At 35.9% G+C, this 23,130-nt stretch overlaps 1 protein-coding gene across 1 annotated transcript in view; it reads right to left on the bottom strand.

Annotated features, from left to right (window-relative positions):
- LOC138714865 (proton channel OtopLc-like) overlaps window positions 1-15,036 on the bottom strand; it is a 38,237-nt gene extending 23,201 nt beyond the window's left edge. Inside the window, exon 1 of the mRNA XM_069847084.1 lies at window positions 14,901-15,036. Coding sequence (XP_069703185.1) covers window positions 14,901-14,929 — 29 coding nt within the window. The 5' untranslated portion in view covers window positions 14,930-15,036. The remainder of the gene's footprint in view (window positions 1-14,900) is intronic.
- Between the last annotated feature and the right edge of the window lie 8,094 nt (window positions 15,037-23,130).

The following is a 23,130-nucleotide window of genomic DNA, read 5'->3' as shown; positions in this document are numbered from 1 at the left end:
AACTGAAAGGGATATGCACTGTACTTACTTTAACGGGGGAAATGTCGAGGTGCTTTACAGCGTCGGTTTGCCGTTTGTGTCCTAATATGATTGCTTGTATCTTTCCAGGATTGATATTAAGATGGAATTTTTTTGTCCATGTCACAATCGAGTCAATGTCTTTGTTCAATTTATCTATAGCGTCATTTATTCGATCTAAGCGGGAAGAGATGTAGCATTGAAGGTCGTCAGCATACAAGTGATAGTTACAATGCCTTACACGAGATGTAATATCACTGACATATATCGTGAACAACAATGGTCCGAGTACCGAACCCTGTGGTATACCTGATGTTATGTTAAACCAGGAAGAGCTTCGATTCCCGGATACAACACATTGTTGTCTTTCCCGTAAGTAGGATTCGAACCAACTCACAGCAGTCTTTGACAAATGCAGATTTCTCAATTTATGGGTGAGCAGGTCGAAATTTACAGAGTTGAAAGCTTTGCTAAGGTCAAAAAGTGTTAGTATTGTTACTTTATTAGAGTCGATTGCTTCACGAATGTCTTCTGTCACTTTAAGTAGAGCAGTGCTTGTGTTGTGTCCAGCTCTGAAACCTGACTGATACTTGTCGAATAGTTTGTGTTCGTTCATGTAGTTAGTAATTTGTCTGTGTACGATTCTTTCCAGTGCTTTTGATATGGCTGGCAGGATACTGATTGGTCTATAGTCGTTCGGGTCGGTGGGAACTTTGACTTTTGGAAGAGGAAGAACGAAAGCTTGCTTCCATATTTTAGGGAAAGTTGAAGTGATTAAGGAACTATTGAATATGTGTGCAATTGTAGGTATTACTATGTCTTGTATTTTCTGTATGAGTAATATGCTAATGTTGTCTGGCCCTTGAGCTTTCGTCTTGATGCGTCGGATGGCTTTCATTACGTCAATAGGAGTGACGTCAGTAAAATAGAATTTGTCTCGAGTTGGGGGAGCTGAGTCAGGCAAAACTGTGTCTTGTTTCGTTGTGTTGTTTAAGGTCGGGTCCTTTACAAAGTGTTCGTTCAATCGGTCAAGTGGGATGGGTATGTCTGCTTGTTCACTAGCCCTTCCAAGTCCAATGACCTTCAGATTTTTCCATAACTCGGAAGGGGTTGTGTTGGGCTCTATAAGTTTGTAGGAGTATTTGAGTTTAGCGTTTCTTATTAGTCGAGTCGTTCTGTTTCTTAGGTGTTTATATAAGTTAAAATATTCGTCGTTTTTATTGCGGGTGTATTTCCTATAGGCTAAGTCGCGTTCGGACATCAGGCTACGTATTTCAGTCGTCATCCAAGGGGCTGGGGTCTTTCTGGTACGTTTGGTCTTTAATGGTGCGTGTTTGTCATAAAGTTGAAGTATTAACGTATTTAATAAGTCTACTTTCTCGTCTACAGTTCGTAATGTCCAGATCATGTGCCATGGAAGTTGCGCAGCGTCTTCTTTCAGTGCAATATCATCTATTCTTTTGATATCCCTGTAAGTAATTACTCTAGGAGTCGATTTAGGACACTGCAGATTAAACGATAGATAAATGATATCATGCCCTGATAGTCCTGGTGCAGGCAACTGTCCATGCGTCAGTATTTTGTCGGCATTGTTAGTAATTATCAAGTCCAGTAATGTGTCTGTACCTTCCGTATGATGTGTGGGAGCTAGGGGTAGGATTACCATATCAAGGCACTGAAAGAATGATTTAAGTCTTTTAGTCGTACTAGAATGTAAGTCAAGTAAGTTTGAATTGAAGTCACCCATGATTATAACGTTCTCATATTGCGGCGTTACGTTTAGTAAGGCGGTTTCGAAATCATCTACGTCATATATATGTGGGGGTTTATATACGACACACACTAGACATTTTGTAAATAAGGTGCAAATTTCAATGAACATGAACTCGGGTTTGGCAGAGTACTGGCTTGGAGAATGATGAATAATTTTAGGTCGCAAATCGGATCTAATATAACCAGCCACCCCTCCGCCTCTCTTGCCCTCTCTGTCATTACGGCAAAGCGTATAGCCAGGAAGGTTTACGAGAGTGGAAGGAAGATTAGGATGTAACCAAGATTCGGAGATAAGAATAACGTGAATGTCTAAAGGTGAGAAGATAGAAGAAAATTCGTCAAAATGACACAACAGACTTTGAGCATTCACGTGAACAACATTAAGTGACAAAGGAGAGAAAGAAAGCGCAGCCTTGAGTATGTCTGCGGTACAGGGCAGTGGGCAGGTAGGATTGCTATTGTTCGTGTTAATAGAGGGGACCGGTCTCTGTACACTGACCTCAGGGTGAACATGCTGCTTTTTGTTCTCAATTGTACCAACTTATATGCAATTCAAGTTTTTAAATTATTTTCTAGCAATAATAACTTAAAATTACAGTACTAAATGATAAAGACTGCCGCCAACAAACATAGTGTATCTTTCAAGGTCGTATTCGTTGGGAAAAAAGAATGATCTCTGCAAATAATAAACAACCTTTTATAACATCTAGCCCATCTTCTAGAATTTTTCGCAACCAACTTTCTCTTGATCATAAACATAGTTAAACAAGATTGGAGGAATGAAAAAGATTTCGAAGGTGTTTGGAGTGCCAGAGACACATTATAAAATTCAGACAGACATTTAAACACAGTAAATCAGTTAGCGACCTGAGGAAGTATAATATAGATTCTGTCAAACACGAGTGTTCTGAACAACCGAGACTTAGAAAATAGTTTATATGTACTGAATTAAATAAGCACAGAATTAAGATGAACAGGTTTCGTAGGCGGATCAGTGAAACTGTCGTCGACCGTTACGGCGATAGACATCCGGAACATGTCGGATCTTTGGCGTATTCCTCTTACCCTCTCTCTAATCTGCCGTAGGCCATCCAACCCGCTCTAAATTACGTCCGTTTTGATGCCCTCACTCCCTAGAAAAAGATCTGGGCTCTGGAAGACGCACTTGAGATAATTTTTCGGTTTCTTGTTAAAATAGTAATTCTTTTTGTTGTTAGATTTGTTGAAGATACTACATATTTGAGACCTATCCAAATAATTCAACGTCTGAAGCCCTGTAACACTGGTAGCGCAGACGAAATCACAGGAAGGCTTCTTCAATTCGACTAATTCCCTTTTTCCTCATTTATGCTCGATCATAATATCCTTCGCAGCACCAAGGTGCAGTTCTTTGTCCTCAAAATCACTGGACGAAGCTGAAAAAGCTGGCCTGTGCTACTGGCGACCCGAAATCCAGAATGAAAAATGCTGCTATTAGCGGCTAAACTGTAAAATTCAGTCTGAGATCAGAAATTGTACCCTCCTCAGTCCCCTTTTTCTTCCCTGAATAGCATTAGACCCACCTGTATAAATGCCCTCAGATTCCCAATGTGTTAAGATAAATATCGGAATGCGCTCTAAAAGAAACTTTCCGTGACCTTGTTATATTTAGATCTATTCGAAGTATTTGAATTTATTTATGACAATAACGCCTTATTTGGCGGAGTGAACTATATAGGTATTCATTGAGTTTATTAGTTCCAGTACTAGCGAATCAGAGGTAAAACTCTCTTTGATTTCGAATTTAAACCCTCGTGAAAGTAAGAATCTCGCTGCAAGCCGTTAATAAATTTTGGGGCGGCCCTGCTCTATTGATATGAGGTTACGCCCTCGTGCTTAGGCTGGTATAACACCATCAAAGGTCTTTGACAAAGCATATGAAAAATTATTTTACCAAAGATCTGTGATAGAAAGTAGGATTTGGAGTAAATTAAAATATTTTACCGAAGAAGACCTAAAATCAAAGAACAAGAACCATCAGCCTCCATTTATAATAAAATAAAATATTTTTTTTATCATATATATGCAAAAATGATTGAAGAAAAGTGTTATGCTTGTTTAGCTACAATTAGTTAAAATATTACAATATGCATATTGCTGAAAAATAAACAGCAAAGGAAACGCCTGTGGGTTAATTCATGACTTGCAAGAAGAGTATTAATCAAAATTTACTAAATGAGCTACATTCCGAAAACTTGAAAAAAAAGTCATATAAATTATTTGAGAATGAATAAAGATAATTTTCCAGTCAGTTCAGACGTGGGCGTCCTTCCTGTATAGCAGTTATAATCCCTGCTATTTTTATGTACACTTCTCGCATTTTACTTCTGTTTTGTAGTTCATGTGTCTTTTGTTATAAAACACTTAATTTACTTCATACTAGCATTTTGGTCATATTAATAGTCCAACAATATTTAGGTTCAGCCATATTGGTTTAAAGCTAGTCAGATCTTTTACAAAAAGAAAAAAAAAAGATGCACTTGCATTTTAAAAAAATCTTTTATCAAATACAGTAAATTTTTATAAAAAACCAATTTTATAATATATATTTTATAAAAGATCTTTGACATATCGCACCCCTAGAACAACACTGCCACAACTCAAAAATTGGCTGTTTTGAGTTACGTCCATTTTCTGGTTTGTGAAATACTTAGTCCTCTACCACAAACTAAAACCGTCATATCTCTAACTTGATTCAATCAGAGGCTACGTGAGATAAATCTGTATTAAAAAGCATTATTAATATCACGAATTAAAACTTTAAAATGCGATTATCTCAAAAGTGACTTTTTTGAGTTGTGGCAGTGTTGTTCTAGGGGTGCGATATATATTTTATAGTGTATCTAATACCAGCCTCAGCGACGGCGTATTCTATAACATTATTCTACATTTCGGTTATTTGTATTCAACATTTTTTAAGTACATCACTGGAGTGATATCCTCTAGAGCAGCGGTGGCGAAAATATAATCGTGCCCCGAGCCACTGTGTAACCTGCAACGTGCATAGCACCTATGGAGGGAGGCGGACACCCGAAGGGTAAGTGAAGCAACTGTCTGACTTATTAACGGATTTTCATTTTCCTTACGTCAAGCACTTAAATATAATTTTATACAGTACAAGGCTACAAACTAATGTTTAGTATGTGTAATGAAGAAAGAAATGAACAATAAATGAACAATATCACAACCTAAAATTAACTATCTTCAGAATGTGACTGCGACAAAGTTTCAAAATCAGGAATTATGTCACTTACTGCCAGTCGTAGTTGATCACGAAGGTATTTATCTGTCAGTCGTGATATCAATTTGGTTTTTACTATTTTAATTGTTGAAAATAATTTTTCACAAACGTAAGTTGTAGCGAAACAACAGAGCAAGCGAAAGAACGAAGCTTCGGATATTTATTTTTTGGCAGAGATTTGAAAGTTCAACATTTGTCAAGTCCTTACATCTAGCTTTCATTTGACATCACATAGTAAATCAGTGAGTTCAAATTGAAGAGCTAACCGCATAATTCGTACATCTGCTGAAAAAGGATCGACGTACAGAGATGATGATGATGATAACTCTTAAACTTTTAATGTTTCATCACAACATGTAGTATAATGCCGTTTTATGTTATACAACCGTTTTCCTTGTAATACTTGTGAACAAATCATACATTTAATATTCTCATCATATTGACAGCAAAAAAATGCGTCCTCCCATCCTACTTGGAACTTTCGTACATGGTTTCGAGGGAGACATATGCCACTCGCAGGTCAGAGACAAATACGAATGGAACGGAGTTTGACTCCAGTGAGTGAGAGGGTGGGGGTTGGCGGAGGTTAGAAGCTATCACTGCGAGCCACAATGTCTCGCGAGTCACGTTCTCGCCACGGCTGCTCTAGAGTGAGTCAGCTTATGTAAATATTTACCAAAATCTCTTTGAAGGACGCGACACTGCGTGTATATTTCAGTTCATTTTCTCTCATGTCTCTTTACTGATTCATATATAACACGTAAGTTCCAGAAGAGCTCTCTGAACGAAGTCATATTATCTGTTCTTCCGAAATTCTGGTTGGCTGTGCTTTAAATAAGCACAGTTTATTGAGATTTACTCAAGCTGTCCAGAATGTTTTCTATGACTTTCTATTTTCTACTCAACATTGTTTTAAATCTCCCATAGTTGTCCTATGAACTATTTGATATAGAGTAATAGGTAGAGAGCACCAAGATTCTATAGAGAAAATTTATCTCGCCTTTGATAAATATTTTGGTGAACTGGGGGTTGAAAGATGAGTGAAAGCCTTCAACAAAATATTTAATTGTCCGCCGCTGCAATCGTCATCCACGATTCTGTATTCCGGGTCGCCAATAGCTGAGTCCAATCCCATGAACACAAATACAAATGGGTACGAAATACAAGTCAGAATGCATTGATAATGATATATATATATATATATATATATATATATATATATATATATGACTAGACAATGTGGCAGCAAGTTCTTTATTCCAGAGATTTAGCTAGAAGATTGAGATCTACTTAAACATATAGGATACCTTCTTCCTATCTTCCTGTGATATAGTGATGTAACGAGTCGTGCTAGTGCTATTTTCATATCCTACAATCATACCAGCAGGGACCGGATATGAGTGGATCAGAACCGGATCGAGCGGCCGCATACATCCGAGAAAATCCAGCGATGAACACGTCATTGTTAGACAAATTTAGTTCATCATGGAAACATTTGAGTAAATCCAGCGATGAACACGTCATTGTTAGACAAATTTAAATTTAGTTCGTCATGGAAACATTTGAGTAAATCCAGCGATGAACACGTCATTGTTAGACAAATTTAGTTCGTCGTGGAAACATTTGAGTAAATCCAGCGATGAACACGTCATTGTTAGACAAATTTAAATTTAGTTCGTCATGGAAACATTTGAGTAAATCCAGCGATGAACACGTCATTGTTAGACAAATTTAAATTTAGTTCGTCATGGAAACATTTGAGTAAATCCAACGATGAACACGACATTGTTAGACAAATTTAGTTCGTCATGGAAACATTTGAGTAAATCAAGCGATGAACACGTCATTGTTAGACAAATTTAGTTCGTCATGGAAACATTTGAGTAAATCCAGCGATGAACACGTCATTGTTCGACAAATTTAGTTCGTCACGGAACTTGTCTCTTGGGACAACTCCTGGTATATTAATCATGGTATAAATTTCCTCTTTCTGGATTACCTGGAGGTCTCATTATGGAAAATCGCTGCAGATCTCATGTATGTACAGCAAAGATAATGGCTGTTGCAATGAGAACCAGATTCTTAGGCTGGGTCTTAACGGAAAAGTAAAATTTCTGACACTACATTTCAGACGTTTAGTTTTCATGTTAAGACGGAAACTAGGGGTGCTATTCATAGACATTTCGCTAGCACGTGCTACGAGCGTGCTAAACTAGCCCCGGCTATCGACTGGTTACTTGTACAGGATTCATATCATATATCACCAACACTAGTTTATGAATACGAAAAACGTTAGTTCGCTGATCATCCACCAGAAGCCCACGCTAAGAATGTCTATGAATATGGCCCTAGGTGTCTAAGATCTAGTGCCAGCCTTAGGATTTATGGCCTTCCTGACCCCTGTTTTGCTCCGAAACTCAGACCAGAACCACATATCGTGAACTTCCTCATTGTCAGAAACAATACGTCTTGTTCATGCTATCGCATGAGCTAGTGGGAAGTAGAAACTTTATTGTATTGTATTTGCATAGTACATATGGGGCTGAGTTGACTCTATCCTTAGATAATATACTACAGACTGAAAGGACTTGGGTTTAATCCCCAGTGAGGACGGGATTTTTCACCACATGTACCAGAACTGTTCCTTTGTCCACTGAGCCTACTGCAAAATTAAGTTCCGCATCTCTCCGGAAGTGTGTCGATATCATAACCTTCTAATGAAAAGTTCTAAGAAATTGTATTCTTGCTTTCTTAACGCTTTAATGGCATATACAGAATATCCCATTTATCTTGGTCACCCAAAATATTTTTTAGGTATCAAATGAAAAATTGTTTCAAACAAGTTATTTAAGTACAATGTAAAATTAATAATATGGGCATATATTTCTTATAACCTCTTTCATTAAGGAGATACGAATAATATTCATTTCTTTAAATGGCACTATGTACATTTTATTCAATAAATCATTTAACCTCTTCAAGCCTGTTCAAAAATACATCACAATGTATCATTCTAATAACCAAAACACTGGGAGATACAAAGAATATGGAACTCATAGTCTACGTGCTTACTGCAAGTCCAAAGTAAAATGATACTTGGTAGCATTGCAGTACCGTTATTGGGTTAATTTCATTAATGATACCTAAATGGCAGACGATGTGTCAGATTTGTTTTGCAGGCCATACATTAGAGGAACAGAATGACAAGTAGTACTGGCATGATGGATGCCCAGCACATAACGCCTTAAGAACCCGTCGTGTTGTGTACCTAAAATATCCTTGTACGTGGATTGAACGTGGTAGACCAGTTAGTTGGCCTGTTCGTTCTTCTGACCATACGTTGCTACTACTACTACTACTACTACTACTACTACTACTACTACTACTACTACTACTACCACCACCACCGCCACCACTGTTGTTTCATCTAATAGCTCAATGTAAATATTTATAATTTTATTATAACTTACTATACCTGTATGAATAAAAGTGACTTACTTACAAATGGCTTTTAAGGAACCCGAAAAATGAAGTATTTCTTATTATTTTCGTAAATTTTACACCTTGTAGAGTTTTATGTGAATTTCATTACACATACTTGTATTGAATGCAGGGTATTGTTTTAAGAATTAAGAAAGTTGCTGTTGCATATCGCACTCCCAGTAAAATAATGTCGTAACTCGAAAATTCTGATTTGTGGAGATATGCTATTTCCCAGTAAAATACTGCTCTGAAAATATTTTAATAAATAGATAGGCCTACCAAATCCTTTGATAATTTACTATTTTATTATTAGAATTTCATACCTCCAACTAGTAAAACAATGTTGGAAATTATTTATAACGCAGTATTTCACCTCTGATTGAGGTTCTGGCTGATACATCTATTATCAGGCAGTAGCTACATGTCACTTGACGATAAGTGTCAGAGAAAGAACAATTGTTGCATACATCTCAATTCTGATTAGTGAATTATGTTACTAGTCAGTGATGTAGTCCACACTTGTGGAGTAACGGTCAGCGCGTCTGGCCGCGAAACCAGGTGGCCCGGGTTCGAATCCCGGTTGGGGCAAGTTACCTGATTGAGGTTTTTTTCCGGGGTTTTCCTCAACCCAATACGAGCAAATGCTGGGCAACTTTCGGTGCTGGACCCCGGACTCATTTCACCGGCATTATCACCTTTATTTCATTCAGAAGCTAAATAACCTAGATGTTGATACAGCGTCGTAAAATAACCCAATAAAATAAATAAAATCAGTGATGTATGCAATGAAGGGGGGAAAGAACTGGCCACCCTAACTCATTATCTTCTGGCTTAGTATAGTCATGAGTGATACCTTGATGATGTAAGTTATTCGGTTCCAACTAAACATTATATATACATAGGGCTATATATCTATATAATTTCAAAACTAGAACTTTTTCTCGAAGTACTTTATTTGGATCTATGTTCGAAACAAAATTCGAACAAAAACCATGGCTACCACACAGCATCAAAGCTGCACCTTTACCTTTGTATTACGTGGTTGTTCTATGATTTACAAAAATCTGATTATTCGCTTACGAGAAGTATTCAACTTTATTTTAGAATAATAAGTCTTTGAGTGATATTTAGGACTGAGAAATGGACTTTGAACTGTTGAAATTTTTAGTGTAACATACACTATTGAACAGCATTTTCTTTAAAACGGTTTGTACGTATAAACGTGTGTGATTGTTCAGCTGAGATTTACTTACGTCATTTCTACTAAACCATAACTATTGTGAAATGTGCGACGTGTAGTGATGGGCGAAAGAATGATAAGAAAGCGGTGGAAAGTGATAATTGTTGAGTCACGAAACTTGTGCAATGTAGTTGACACCTTTTGTGTAATAGAACGATTAAACAGTGCTAAATTGTATTTGAGGCGACTGTCCTAGCGTGCACACACACATGTACGCACCACGCACACAAAAATGGACAAAATATTCCAGTTCATTATAAAAGTGTGTAACTGGAGTTCCTCGAATTAAGAGCTGTGAATAAGATTTTATTAATTTACAACGGTTTGTGAAATATTAAATATTGCTTCTACAAACATTTTTGTTTTTGTGATATAGTTTTTTATTTTAAAGCTCATAATTGTTGACTAATCAGAATTTTATTCTACAGTAGTTGCTTCTGGGGAGAATAATATTCATTGAATATTTTATGTTTGTGTAAAAGTGGAATTCATACTCTTCCTTTTTGTAACATGTACGAGTATATTATAAGCTGGTAATGCCATGTTTTGCAGAAAAACATTTTCGCTGTAAAAAATATTCTTCAGGGATGGAAGGTAACATTTCGCCAAGGAAAATTACAGAATTTCTTTACCATAACATTAAAAAATAAGGTAAATTATTTGACATAATGTCTATGGAATAATTATCACCATCATCATCATCATCATCATCATCATCACTTTATCATCGTCAAGAGTGAATCCTTTGTCTCGTTCCATTCTTAACCTGATGAAGTGCTTGAATCAATATTAGATGATGATAATTAGCGAGGCTGTTTGGTTATGTGATAAAAATGGCGCAAATAAAGGTGTACACTCGGCGCAATGGATACCTGGAAAATGTAAACTCACGCAAGGTCACTTACTCTTTTTACCTCCCCATGTGGTTGGTCCGTTGGCTACGGCGTGTATACATTCTCCTGATATCTATTGCGCTGGCTGTACTTGTGGATATATTGACATCATATCGGTATATTTTGGATATGTTATCGATTTCGATATATCTGTAAAGGAGATAAATGTCGATATATCGATACCTTTGCAGTACAACAATGAGTATTATGACTTTATAAAAGACATATTGATAACATTTACGAAAATGCTAGCAAAACTAAACTTTTATTATAAAATGTTCATATCATTACTGCTTATTAAATATCTCTGTTTATGTTTATTTGTATGACAGTATTGACATGTTTCTGCTTCAGCTGGGAACAGCATGCAGACATGTTCGCCTGCTTTACAAAACAAACTTTCGCTAGGCACCAATGTTTCCGGAGCTACAAGATATTTCACGACTGTAGATGTGGGAAACAACTATTTTCTGTTTTCCACCATTAAACGGGAATAGTATTCCTCGAATTTATGGTTTATTTAAATAGCTTTCTATTTGTGCTGACTGGTAATACTAATAGTATAGTGTCCACACCAGTGGAGTACCGAGCGAGTCTAGCCGCGAAACCAGGGGCCCGGGTTCGATTCCCGGTTGGGGCAATTTACCTGGTTGAGGTTGTTTCCAGGATTTTCCCTCAACCAAATATGAGCAAATGCTGGGTAACTTTCGGTGTTGGACCCGGTCATTTCACCGGAATTATCACCTTCATCTCATTCAGACGCTAAATAACCTAAACTGTTGATAAAGCGTCGTAAAATAACCTACTAATAGTATAGTGTTTTTAGGTGTTTCCTCGAATGGAAACCACAAATAACACTTTTCTCTTGAGATTGTAAGCAAATAGTTCTGCGTAAACGAATTGTCAAATCACATATCAATGTATTGATATATCGATATTTTATTCGTCGATATACCGGTTTGGATTTCGATCAGCAGACCTCTAGGCGAAAGGCTGCTACTTAAGTCTATACAAGATAAGTGGTAGATACTTAGTTCTTACAGCAGAGAGATTCCCTGTGAACTTTCGAACGGATGTAAGCCAGATTTAGTTAGTAACACTGCCAATTGGAGCAGAGCTTCATCTTCTTATAATTATACTAATTGTAACAACATATTTGTACTGCAAAGTTTAGTAATACGTTGTGTATACGGAGCAGTCATATTTCAGTAGGCATTTGTTTAGCAAACTCATTTGACCTTCAGAATAGTATAAAGAATGTCTGTACAAGCTAGAAAAATGCTCAGTTTTCTTCTATTTTAAGTAAACTGATTTTTAGACTTTTCGGAAGACTCGGCAAAGTAACCACAGAAAATCAAAACCAAAGCCCAAAGTTACTCTATCATTAATGATCTCCATTTCCACTTATTTAACATGTTATTTCTAACGTTTCCTTCTATAAAAACGCAAATAAAAACGTTATAAAGAATATTCCACAATTTTAAACACACAACAACAAAACTCAATAACACACCTCTCGACCTCCTACACGCCTGTTTAGCGTTGACTCAATGATATGAAATCGTGCTCACATCAATTTCATGTTCATGTTTAGTAAATTAGTAAATTGTTTATTGTTAGTAAAATAACATGTACAAAGATACAGAATTAATTATTCCCTGAAGGAGTAAAAACTCGTGCTCAGAGAATTATTTAGTTTATGTTGATTATTTTTCTACAAATTTATTTTATTAGGCAAAGAATCGGTTTACGACAAGGAACGTTATGACTAAGCATAGGATTTTGGTACTAAAAGTTAAAAATGACACCGAGCATGGTTCATAGGATATGATATAGACTAGAAACGTTTTCAGGCCTTGTTCACAACACTTCGAAGTCTAACAAAAGCACAGAGCTGGGTCACAAAGAACGAATATCGTGAGACATGCTTGTTAACACCGCTTATATTTTAAGAAAAATTAAACGTAGAGTGAAAATTTTATTCTTAAAACCTTATTTTTCATTGCCTATCGACCAAAAACAGCCGTCGAAATGTCATGACGTAATCCGTGTTCTCGAAGTCTGATAATTATTACACAAATGCATGGCGTAGAATCGATCCAAATTCGAGCCTCAACCTAAGAACACAGGATGTTATATTGACAGTGGACAAAGATGATATGTCATAGGTGAAATTTAAATTTATGACTATGACCTTCATGTAGCGTCAAAGTTTTATTTAATCAATGTGTTGCGCAAGATCGGTTTTTAATACAGCATTTCCGACTAATGTTATATAATATCGTGGCGTTTGTATTAACTTTCAATTAAATTACATTTTTAACTAATAATTAATTTAATAATTCGCAATTTAATGAAGTTAATAATGGAACCCTGTTTTTGGGTAAATTAAATTTTTAAACTAATAATTTAATAATGCGTAATTTTATAAAATTAATAATGAAATTCTAATAATAATAATAATAATAATAATAATAATAATAATAATAATAATAATAATAATAATAAATTATATCTTTCGAGGACTTTCCATACATATACCGCAGTTCCCTGAGCCCACACTTTTTTGGATTAACTGCCTACAAACAGTGACATAAGGCCTAACCTCTACGGACAGCAACACTATATTTCTCATCAACAACATACAGACTTCCTTATTTTGTACGGTATTTTAACCCACTATAATGGCTGGTACCCTAAACACATAAATTGAAATATTATTTTCCAAGTAATATATATGTCCCTTTTACCTTCTACGTATTTGTGATTCATTTTGAGACTATCTTACGTCTGCCTCGCCCATGAAATAAGCAGATCAACAAAGAACTAGTTATTTTACCTTATATTGAATATACTGGGTGTAAGGGGTATAAGTGCCGTCCTTTTCACAGTTGTCGGGGACAGTCTACAGGATCAAAAAATGTCCATACAACATAGGGTCAAAACTTGATAGTTTTCCCAGAAAAAAATATTTCTTTTCTTATTTTATTTGCGTTATACTGCTTAGGCCTATATCATTAGTAAAATTACGAAAACAATTACATCAGTAGTTACATCTAGCAAAGAGTTAATATTAGTTTAAATAAATATTTGTGTTCTGTTACGTTTTCGTGAAATAAATAAAAATGCATGCTTAAATTTGTTAATATTCTGGAGTGAGAGATGTGGCAACGTGTTCACCAGATAGTACTCTGCTCAGCAGAGTTCAAGCTCCTTGTACATAGCTGCTGCAGAGCGGATGACAGTTCAGTACAGGGTAAACAACTTACAATGTCATTCACAGTTCAGGAATATTATAATTATGTTAGTAATTTATGGAGAAAGTCGTCGTAATTCAAGCGAGACAAGAAAGATGTACCGTCAAAGTTTTCCTCAAAGAAGGTTACCTAATCAGCAAACTTTTGTAGCAGTTTCTCAACGATTTTTAGAAACTAGGAGTCTCTTACCCCGTTTCGAAAATCAGACAACCAGAAATTTGTTTAAAAATGATACTGCTTTACGGAAGCGGGAGAGATAAAAATTTTGCATTAGAAAAAAGTTCATGTGATTTTGTGCAGAAAACCATTATTGTTTATTTTTTAGGCATACAATAAAAAATGGAGCAATATTGTTACATAAAATGTAAATTTACCATAATGTTCTATTAATTAGACTGAAAGTTTGTATTTGCTGCTCGTTTTATGTAAACAACAGTATTATCATGGTCCGCTCCTGCATTGGAACAGAGAATCTGTACCGGTATGTCTGTACCCGTTTGAGTTCTACTGTGTACTTATAAACCCACTCCTCTCCATCCAACAAGGTTGCAAAACGTCTAATATTGTATACTTTAATAATTAGTTAAATATTGAAATTAGAAAAATATTGTAAGGACATTTTTTCTTCCTTACGACATCAATAATCATCAGTTAAAATATTGGCACTTATACCCCTTACAGCCTGTATAATATGTATTGATTAGGTTAAAATAAATATGTATACCGGTAAATATACAGGTTGCTTTTCATTTTCTCGAAATGTCTAAAACCCTAATTTTCATTAAAAAAACATCTAAATATGTATTTCAGCATCACAATACTTTTATGTACTTTGTAAAATAAGTAATATGTTATGATGAATGGTATAAAACATATAGACTATTGAAGGAAGAACATTACGCAATTCTTTCCCAATCTTATGAAATGTTTACCGTGGCCTCTCTGAGCCGCCATACCTGTTCGAGTCTCGAGGAACCAGCTCCATGGCTCTTGCGACGTGAACTGAGCTGATCTAATGCCTCTTGTTTGTATGCTACTTGATTCGTTTAGCACATCGCTAACTCTATTTAGAACTGCGCCACCACATCAGTGTTGCGGGTTGCAGCACGCGTCATTCAGGAGAGACATTTATTATGAGACAAATCTTAACGTAATTCACTGTTACAACAGCAACGTGAAGCAGTTAATAATAATAATAATAATAATAATAATAATAATAATAATAATAATAATAAGTTCCCACTTTGCTCAGCAGAAAACATCCTACCTACAAATCTGTTGGAGTGTAATTATGAATTAAAATAACAACAACAATAATAATAATAATAATAATAATAATAATAATAATAATAATAATAATAGAGTTCCCATTTTGCTCAGCAGAAAACGTCCTACCTACAAATCTATTGGAGTGCAATTATGAATTAAAATAATAATAACAATAATAATAATGATAATGATAACAATAATAATAATAATAATAATAATAATAATAATAATAATAATAATAATAATGAGTTTCCATTTTGCTTAGCAGAAAACGTCCTATCTACAAATCTATTGGAGTGTAATTATAAATTAAAAAAAATAATATTTATAATAATAATAATAATAATAATAATAATAATAATAATAATAATACTAGGCGCATCTAGAAAGTCAATTTCCCTATTTTTTTTTAAAAAAAGAACACACTTTGAGGAAAACGTTTATTGGCAACAGGTACAGCAATGTTTTAGCTATTTTTCAACATACTCACCATCAGAATTGAGATACTTGTATCGTGGGATCAACTTTTGTATCCCTCTGTCGTAGAACTCTGCCGCCTGTGAATGGAACCACCATGTGACAGACGTCTTCAGCTCTTCGTCGTTGCCAAAACGCTCACCGGAGGACAGGAATTTCTTGAGGTGCAAGAAAACGTGAAAATCGCTGGGAGCAAGATCAGGACTGTAGGGTGGATGATCAAACAACTCCCAGCCAAATTCCGTCAAAACAGCTGTTGTGCGCCGAGTCGTATGTGGACGAGCATTGTCATGGAGGAGCACAACACCTGCAGTAAGCATTCCACGCCTCTTGTTTTGAATGGCACGTCGCAATTTTCGCAGTGTTTCACAGTAACGGTCAGCGTTCACTGTTTCACCTCTTGGAAGGAAGTCAATGAGCAGAATGTCCTTCCTGTCCCAGAACACCGTGCACATCACTTTCCGTACCGACAGCGTCTGTTTGAATTTCGTCCTGACCGGAGATCCACTATGCCGCCAACGCATTGACTGCTGCTTGGTTTCCGGGGTGAAGACAGTGCGAAATCCAAATCTCATCGCCCGTGACGATCCTGTCGAGGAACTCGTCGCCGTCATCGTGATACCGTTGCAGAAATGTCAGTGCTGCTCCTAAACGTGACAGGTTTTTCGGCACCCACCTGGCACACACTTTTTTGAACAGCAGGTGCTTAGTGACAATCTCATGCAACAAGGATCGCGATATGTGCGGAAAATGGCTGCTCAGCTCCGTAATCGTGAAGCGACGGTTCTCCATGATGCACTGCCGCACCAGCTCAACACGATCATCATTGATGAGGGCCGGTCGCCCACTGCGCTCTTCATCATGGACACTTTGACGACCTTCGGAAAACTGCCTACACCAGCGACGCATCATCTGCTTACTCATGATGTTCGGCCTATAGACCGGACAGAGCTGCCGATGAATTTCAATTGGCGCAATGCTTTATGCATTAAAGAACTTTATCACCGACCGAACCTCGCAGGCGGCGGGAGAAGGAATAAGAGCTTCCATTTCGGACCACTGCTGCCACGCTACTGGCATCAGGCGGGACCTGTCCGGCTGGCATATGATTGATACGTCATAGATCTGTTACACATGCGCAATTGACACGGCTAATTACGTTTACTTTCAAGGGGAAAAAATCAGGAAACTTACTTTCTGGATGCGCCTCTTAATAATAATATGTAAGTTATATCTGTAGCCTATGTATGTTTAATCAGCAGTTCGAGGTTCAAACTAGTCACTTGACAAGTCCCATTTTTCTACTTAACGCTAAAATTCTACAATGTTCCACGCAAGTGACAACTTCCATTTTTATATTAAGCGATGAAGGGTCGCTCATATAATATGGGAGCACTCTTAACTCGGATACTACCTCAAAATTGATGACAAGTCTCGTTTTTGATCTCAGCTTCTCAATTGTGAGACCACGTTTCGAAGCGTATAAGAGCAAAAAGCATCTTCTTCATTATTCTGTTGAACTTGGAGAGGAATTATCTACAATGCGTGTTTCTGAAGTGAACAGAACATTGTAAGAAATTTATTTCTTCCCAAATAATTTTCTTTGAAAAAGAGAATATCACACCACCACCAATTCTGTTTCTTATGAATGTAGTGAGTCCACAAAGTTCTCAAGCAGCCTAATAGAATAGGTAATATAATAATAATTTTTATTTATTTATTTACTAATATTTATTGTGCTATACAACAGCCTAGGGCCAATAACAGTAATAATAATAATAATAATAATAATGATAATAATAATAATAATAATAATAATAATAGTAAGTTAGTAGTAGTAGTAGTATCAGTAGCAGTAGCAGTGGTAGTGGCAGTAATCATCATCGCGTTACCTGCACTACTAAAGCAGCAACAGTATACAGTGCGTTCGGAAAGTCGTTGTGCATATTTATATAATAGTTTACCTATCCCAAAAATCTTACAATATGATAAGCCACTTCAATAGATTATGTATTGGAGAGAAGAGAATGTTGGCTGTGGAAGTGGGGGTAGGACAAATGGAAGAGATAGGGAAATGGCAATTACCACACGCACACACCACAGCCTGCACAGTTGTTCAGTTGTTCCAAGAATTGTGTACGATCCAGTTGTGGCAGTAAGGTCCTTTCTATTGCGGAAAGCGTTTCTCTCGTCGAATATGTATTTCCAGAAGGCAATAAATACACGAATATAATGAGGCAGCAATTTTTTTTAGAAGATCCTAGAAACATCTGTTCCACCACTTCGTAATGTAGGCTTATCGATCAATTCTGTGAACAAGCTTCATGAGAAATGGCAAACGAAGTGGGAGAACATCAAAACTGAACGAGGAGAAGTTGTTTGGTATTTCTGATGTTGTGTTGCAGAGTCTAACCTCATTTGACTAAATAATAAATATTCTTTAACATTTTATCAACAAACTTGAGAAAGCCAGGGAGCCGTAGGGACTTTCACAGCGGACTCTGGCAGACCGGGAACTGTGTAGTTACCTCGTACAGATGGCACCATGGTGAATCACGATATCTACGGTGTTGTGATCTTCGGATCAATCAAGGATGCAGCGGGACGTAGTACGTGATTTGCGAACAGATGCCATCGACAGTAGGTTAGGGTTAATAAGAGAGTCTAATTTTGAAGTGGGTGGGAAACGGCGATAATTCTTGCTTAAGCTTTCTTGTTTAGGAATTTTGCCCTTGGAATTCCATAGTCTTCTGCTGGAATTGAACTTGAAATCTCGGATGTATTGGCAAACATGTCAACTACTCTTCCACTAAGGACAAGGCTTTCGTAATAACCGATTTGTAAATAAGAGCTGTTAAGATGGATGCACGGAAACTGTAATGCAGATGAAGCGATCGCATAACATTTGTACCGCAATTAGCGGAATAGTTGCGCTAACAAAGAGTTCTGCATTATACGAGTTACGTCAAAACGAGCTAAGAGATTGTATTAGCATGCTGATTATTATTTGAAGGTCAGGGGCAGATCGAAAGAGGCATCGGCACTGAATGTGCTATACACATGACAGGGGTGGTCAACATGCTTCTTTAACCAGTAAGGCAGGGATGGGCGCGTTATGGGTAGCAGGGGAGGTAAATGGAGATAAGGGTTAGAGATACACGTCGTCTCGACAAGCGTATGCATAGACAGAATAGAATGAAGGAAAGAAGGAATGAAAGATAAGAGTGAAGAAATCCATAAGAGAAAGAGTAAAAGAAAATAAAACAAAAAAGTTTGTATGAAAAAGGTAGAAAAAAAGAAAGGAGGGATAAACGTACCCGTGGACGAAGAAAAAACGCAGAAACCAAGAAGAGAGAAAGATAAGAAAGAGAAATAGAAAAGAGGGAAAATAATAGAAAGATATATATTGAAATAAAAATATATAAAGGATAAAAGAAATAAAGAAAGATCGGAAAATGACAGTAAGAAAATTAAGAATTTGATAAATAATAGAAATGAAATGAAACTGAAGAAGGAGAAAGGAGAAGAATAAGCAATGGAGATAAAACGAAGAAAGTTGAGAAATAAATGGAAAGCAAGGAGAAAGAAAATGAAAGGAAAAGAGATATGAATAAATAAATAAATAAATAAATAAAATTAATAATAAAATAAATAAAAAAAATGAGGAAGAAAGAAAAAACGAAAGAAATATAAGCAGTAGGGGAAAGATAACTGGATATGAAAATAAATAGAGTAGTAGTGAAGAAAGGGAGAAAACTTGGTGCAGTGAGAAATCAAAAGAGAAGAAAGAATCTATAGTGAGGGAAAGATAAATTAATGGGTAAAGTAATGCAAAATAAAGGAATTCGTAAACTTACATTTGGAAAAAAAATGAGGCAAGAATGGGAGGATAAATTACACTGCTTTGCCGATTTAGTAGAATACGTTTGAATCTAAAGGAAGCAGAAAACAGTACAACGTGGTCTGTTATGACGAGAATCCTAGTCCCCGCATTCCGGTAAGGCATCATGTCACAAACACTTTCACGTCTGAGTATTTCTCACAAAATAATATTATTCAACGCCTCGAAAACGGCGAGAATATTAAGGACATTTCTGGAGAGTTTAATGTCAAATTTATTTATTTATTTATTTACTTATTATTTATTCATTTATTATTGTATTTTATAGATTAGATATATTCTGGGAAATTAAATTAATTTGTACTAACGTTGTATCAGACTCGCTCTCTTAAATGAATTAACGACACTTAAATACCCATTCCCGTAGGATCGAATTTTTACTCTCCTTAATATTCCTTGAGTTTCATGCTCTACATAAACATGATGCTTATCGATTGCAGGGGACTTATATCTCAGTAGTTAAACATTGGCTTTCTCCTATTGCGATGGAGCAGTGTGAAGAGAAATTTGGATAGGCAGGAAGAAATAAGAAAGAAAATGAGGATAAGTATAAGAAAGGAATTTAATTATGATTAAGAAGGAAGGCAGAAAATGAACAGACGATAGACAAGATAAGGAAAAGGATAGAAGGAAACAAAAGAAGGAACATTAATAAGCAGCATTATTACAATTATGTTAACAATGAAGAGAACAGAACATTAGAAGAAAAGAAAGACAAAGGAGAGCTGGAAGGTAGACAACCCAAGCGGCGCATAGGCCATCAGACTGCGTTGTGAAGTGTGTAAGAAGTTTGCGGGCGAGGTGCGCAATTAATTACTGCTAAGTGGACCGGGCTGAGAGCTGAGCTAACATCGTTATGACTTTGCATCTCGCCGCTCTATGCACAGGTCAGTTCGGGCGCAGTCTTACATCCCATTTCTATTTCCGCCAGCACGGACGTACCTCGTTCAGTAACGACTGCTCGAAAGGACACACTGGGGTTCAAGTACAAACAGATTCTGCGAGGTATGTGCTGGACACATCTAGTCTGGTGCAGATTTCCTAGTATTGCTTAAGTTTCCTGTGCCAGCCTCGTTCCACCATTGCTCTCATTTATCCCATCATCATATCATTGTTTCTTAATAGCTTAATGTACGAGGGGTAATCAAATTTTATTTATTTTTATTTATTTATTTTGCTAATAATTGTAACATAAAATATTATATATATATATATATATGTATATATATATATATATATATATATATATATATATATATATATACAGTAAAACTTCAGCTCACCCCTGAAAGAGTAGAACTCGTGCTCAGGAGCGGATTCGTGAATTGAAATTAAGAAGTATATAATACGATTTGTCTTATGTCTACTACGCAATTAGAATATATAAATTTAAATTTACAATTTTTCAATTTTTAAAAAATCCATACCTAACTTTTTAAATTTAATACTAGAACTATTAGAATTGAGAAGATTAGGATATTTAAATATAAATTTGTTATATATTCTTGGGCCTAAATTACTACTATGATTAAATAATGTAGCAGTGTTGCATTTTGGTTCAAACAATCTTCAAGAATTCATATCTTTTGTTTCATAACTATGAGAATACAATTCAAAATTATTTCGATTTTTATGTATGAATTTTATTAATACAATATAATAAATTTGTCTTATGTTAAGAACATTAAAGTCTAAAAACAATTTTTGAGATGGAAAATCAGTAGGTTTATGAAGACATATTTTGATTATTTTTTTCTCTAATAAATAAAGTGGATTAAAATTAAAACACGTTCCAGCGTATTTATAATTTATTTTTAATGAGGTATAGAAAAAGTATGATGGAAGCCGTTTTCTCACACTTTTTTTCTCAGCACATTTCGTCAGGTTCGAAGTGTAAAGTCTCTTACAATTTTGATGCTAGGAACATGAAATTTTTCTGCATGTTCTATACACTGTGGTTAACAAAATATTGCATGGATTTTATGAATAAATGAATATTTTTAAAATAAAAAATAGTGCATGGATTTTATGAATAAATGAATATTTTTTAAAATAAAAAATGAAATATTTCATATTTCATTAAGTCTGGAGAAAGTGTGAAGGAATAACATTTTGTTTTGTTAATTTCGGCCGAATTTAAGTATGACTTTAATATTATGCTAGAACAGTTTTGGCGGTATTTATATTCACCTTTCCGGAGTTTAACCACATCCATTCCATTGTCTCGTATATCCCCACTTATCTGTATTGATAGTTGTGACAGGTATGTTATCAATCTTAGTCATATATTCTTAAAAGATCCAACTATAATTAACGCAAACTCAGTTTCAGATATATTATTACTGTTATTATTATTGTTATTGTTATTATTATTATTATTATTATCATTATTTAAAGTTTTACAAGCCACTGGTACCCTTCTTGCTAAGTATGATTGTTCAGATTCTGAATCCAACATTAAGCATTCAGAAGTAGCGGAATACTAAAGTTATATAGCCCTACCTAGTTAGCATGACTGAAGTCCAAGAAGAAAGCATAGGGAAAATGGGGCAAGGAATACACAGCCAGTCCCTATGAAACACAGGTAAATCCCCATTATCCTGTTCGTAATCGAACCCGAGACTGTCAACATTGGAGCTACGTCGGAGTATATTGTGTGGAACTAAATTAGAGCGTCTGTGGGTTTTCAGTCTGTGAAGGGTTTTTATTACAGGTTTTTGAGCCATTGTGTTTACTGTGAAGTGATTTTTGAATAAACTTGTTAACCGAAGGCTTCCTGGTTAGCTTGGGGACAGAAATACTACTGTAACCTGGCAACCGGCGAGGCTCGGCGTAACAGCTCGATCGCTAATGAGTTCAGGAATCAGCGTTATTAAGCCCTTGAATGTGGAGTGAGAATTCTGCTTAATTTCGCGTAAGAGTTTTACATAACTTTCATTACAACCAGCATTAATTTGAACTGACTGATTAAGAGGAAGAAATTAGAATCAGATAAGTAAATTATTAAGTACGGTAATGTGGGATAAAATATCTTCCATTTACATTAGCATGTGAAATGGACAGACAGAATGAGAAACGAAGCTGTGTTGGAAAGAGTGGGTGAAGAAAGAATGGTGCTGAAACTGTTCAGGGAGAGGAAAAGGAATTGGTTGGGTCACTGGATGGAAAGAAACCGTCTGCTGAAGGATGCACTGTAAGAGATGGTGAACGGGAGAAGAGTTCGGGGTAGAATAAGATATCAGATGATAGAAGACATTAAGATATATGGATCACAATATGCGGAGACTAAGAGTATGGCAGAAAATAAGAAATACTGAAGAATGGTGGGTTTGCAGTGAAAGACCTGCCTTTGGGCAGGAACTATGAATGAATGAATGAATTTAGATTAGGCCTACTCGTATTATGAGAACATTTCAATGACACAAACTGACTACACTTTAAAATAAAAGCGAAATATTTTGTAAGTTGTCAGCAATGTTTATCATTTTAGTGTTCTGGCTACGTCAGTGTCATATCTGTCTTTATTGTTGATAGAAAAT

This window comes from Periplaneta americana, chromosome 15 (genome assembly GCF_040183065.1).
Source record: "Periplaneta americana isolate PAMFEO1 chromosome 15, P.americana_PAMFEO1_priV1, whole genome shotgun sequence".
NCBI lineage: Eukaryota > Metazoa > Arthropoda > Insecta > Blattodea > Blattidae > Periplaneta > Periplaneta americana.
Note: the sequence above shows the minus strand (reverse complement) of the source record. Positions and strands in the feature narration are given on the sequence as shown.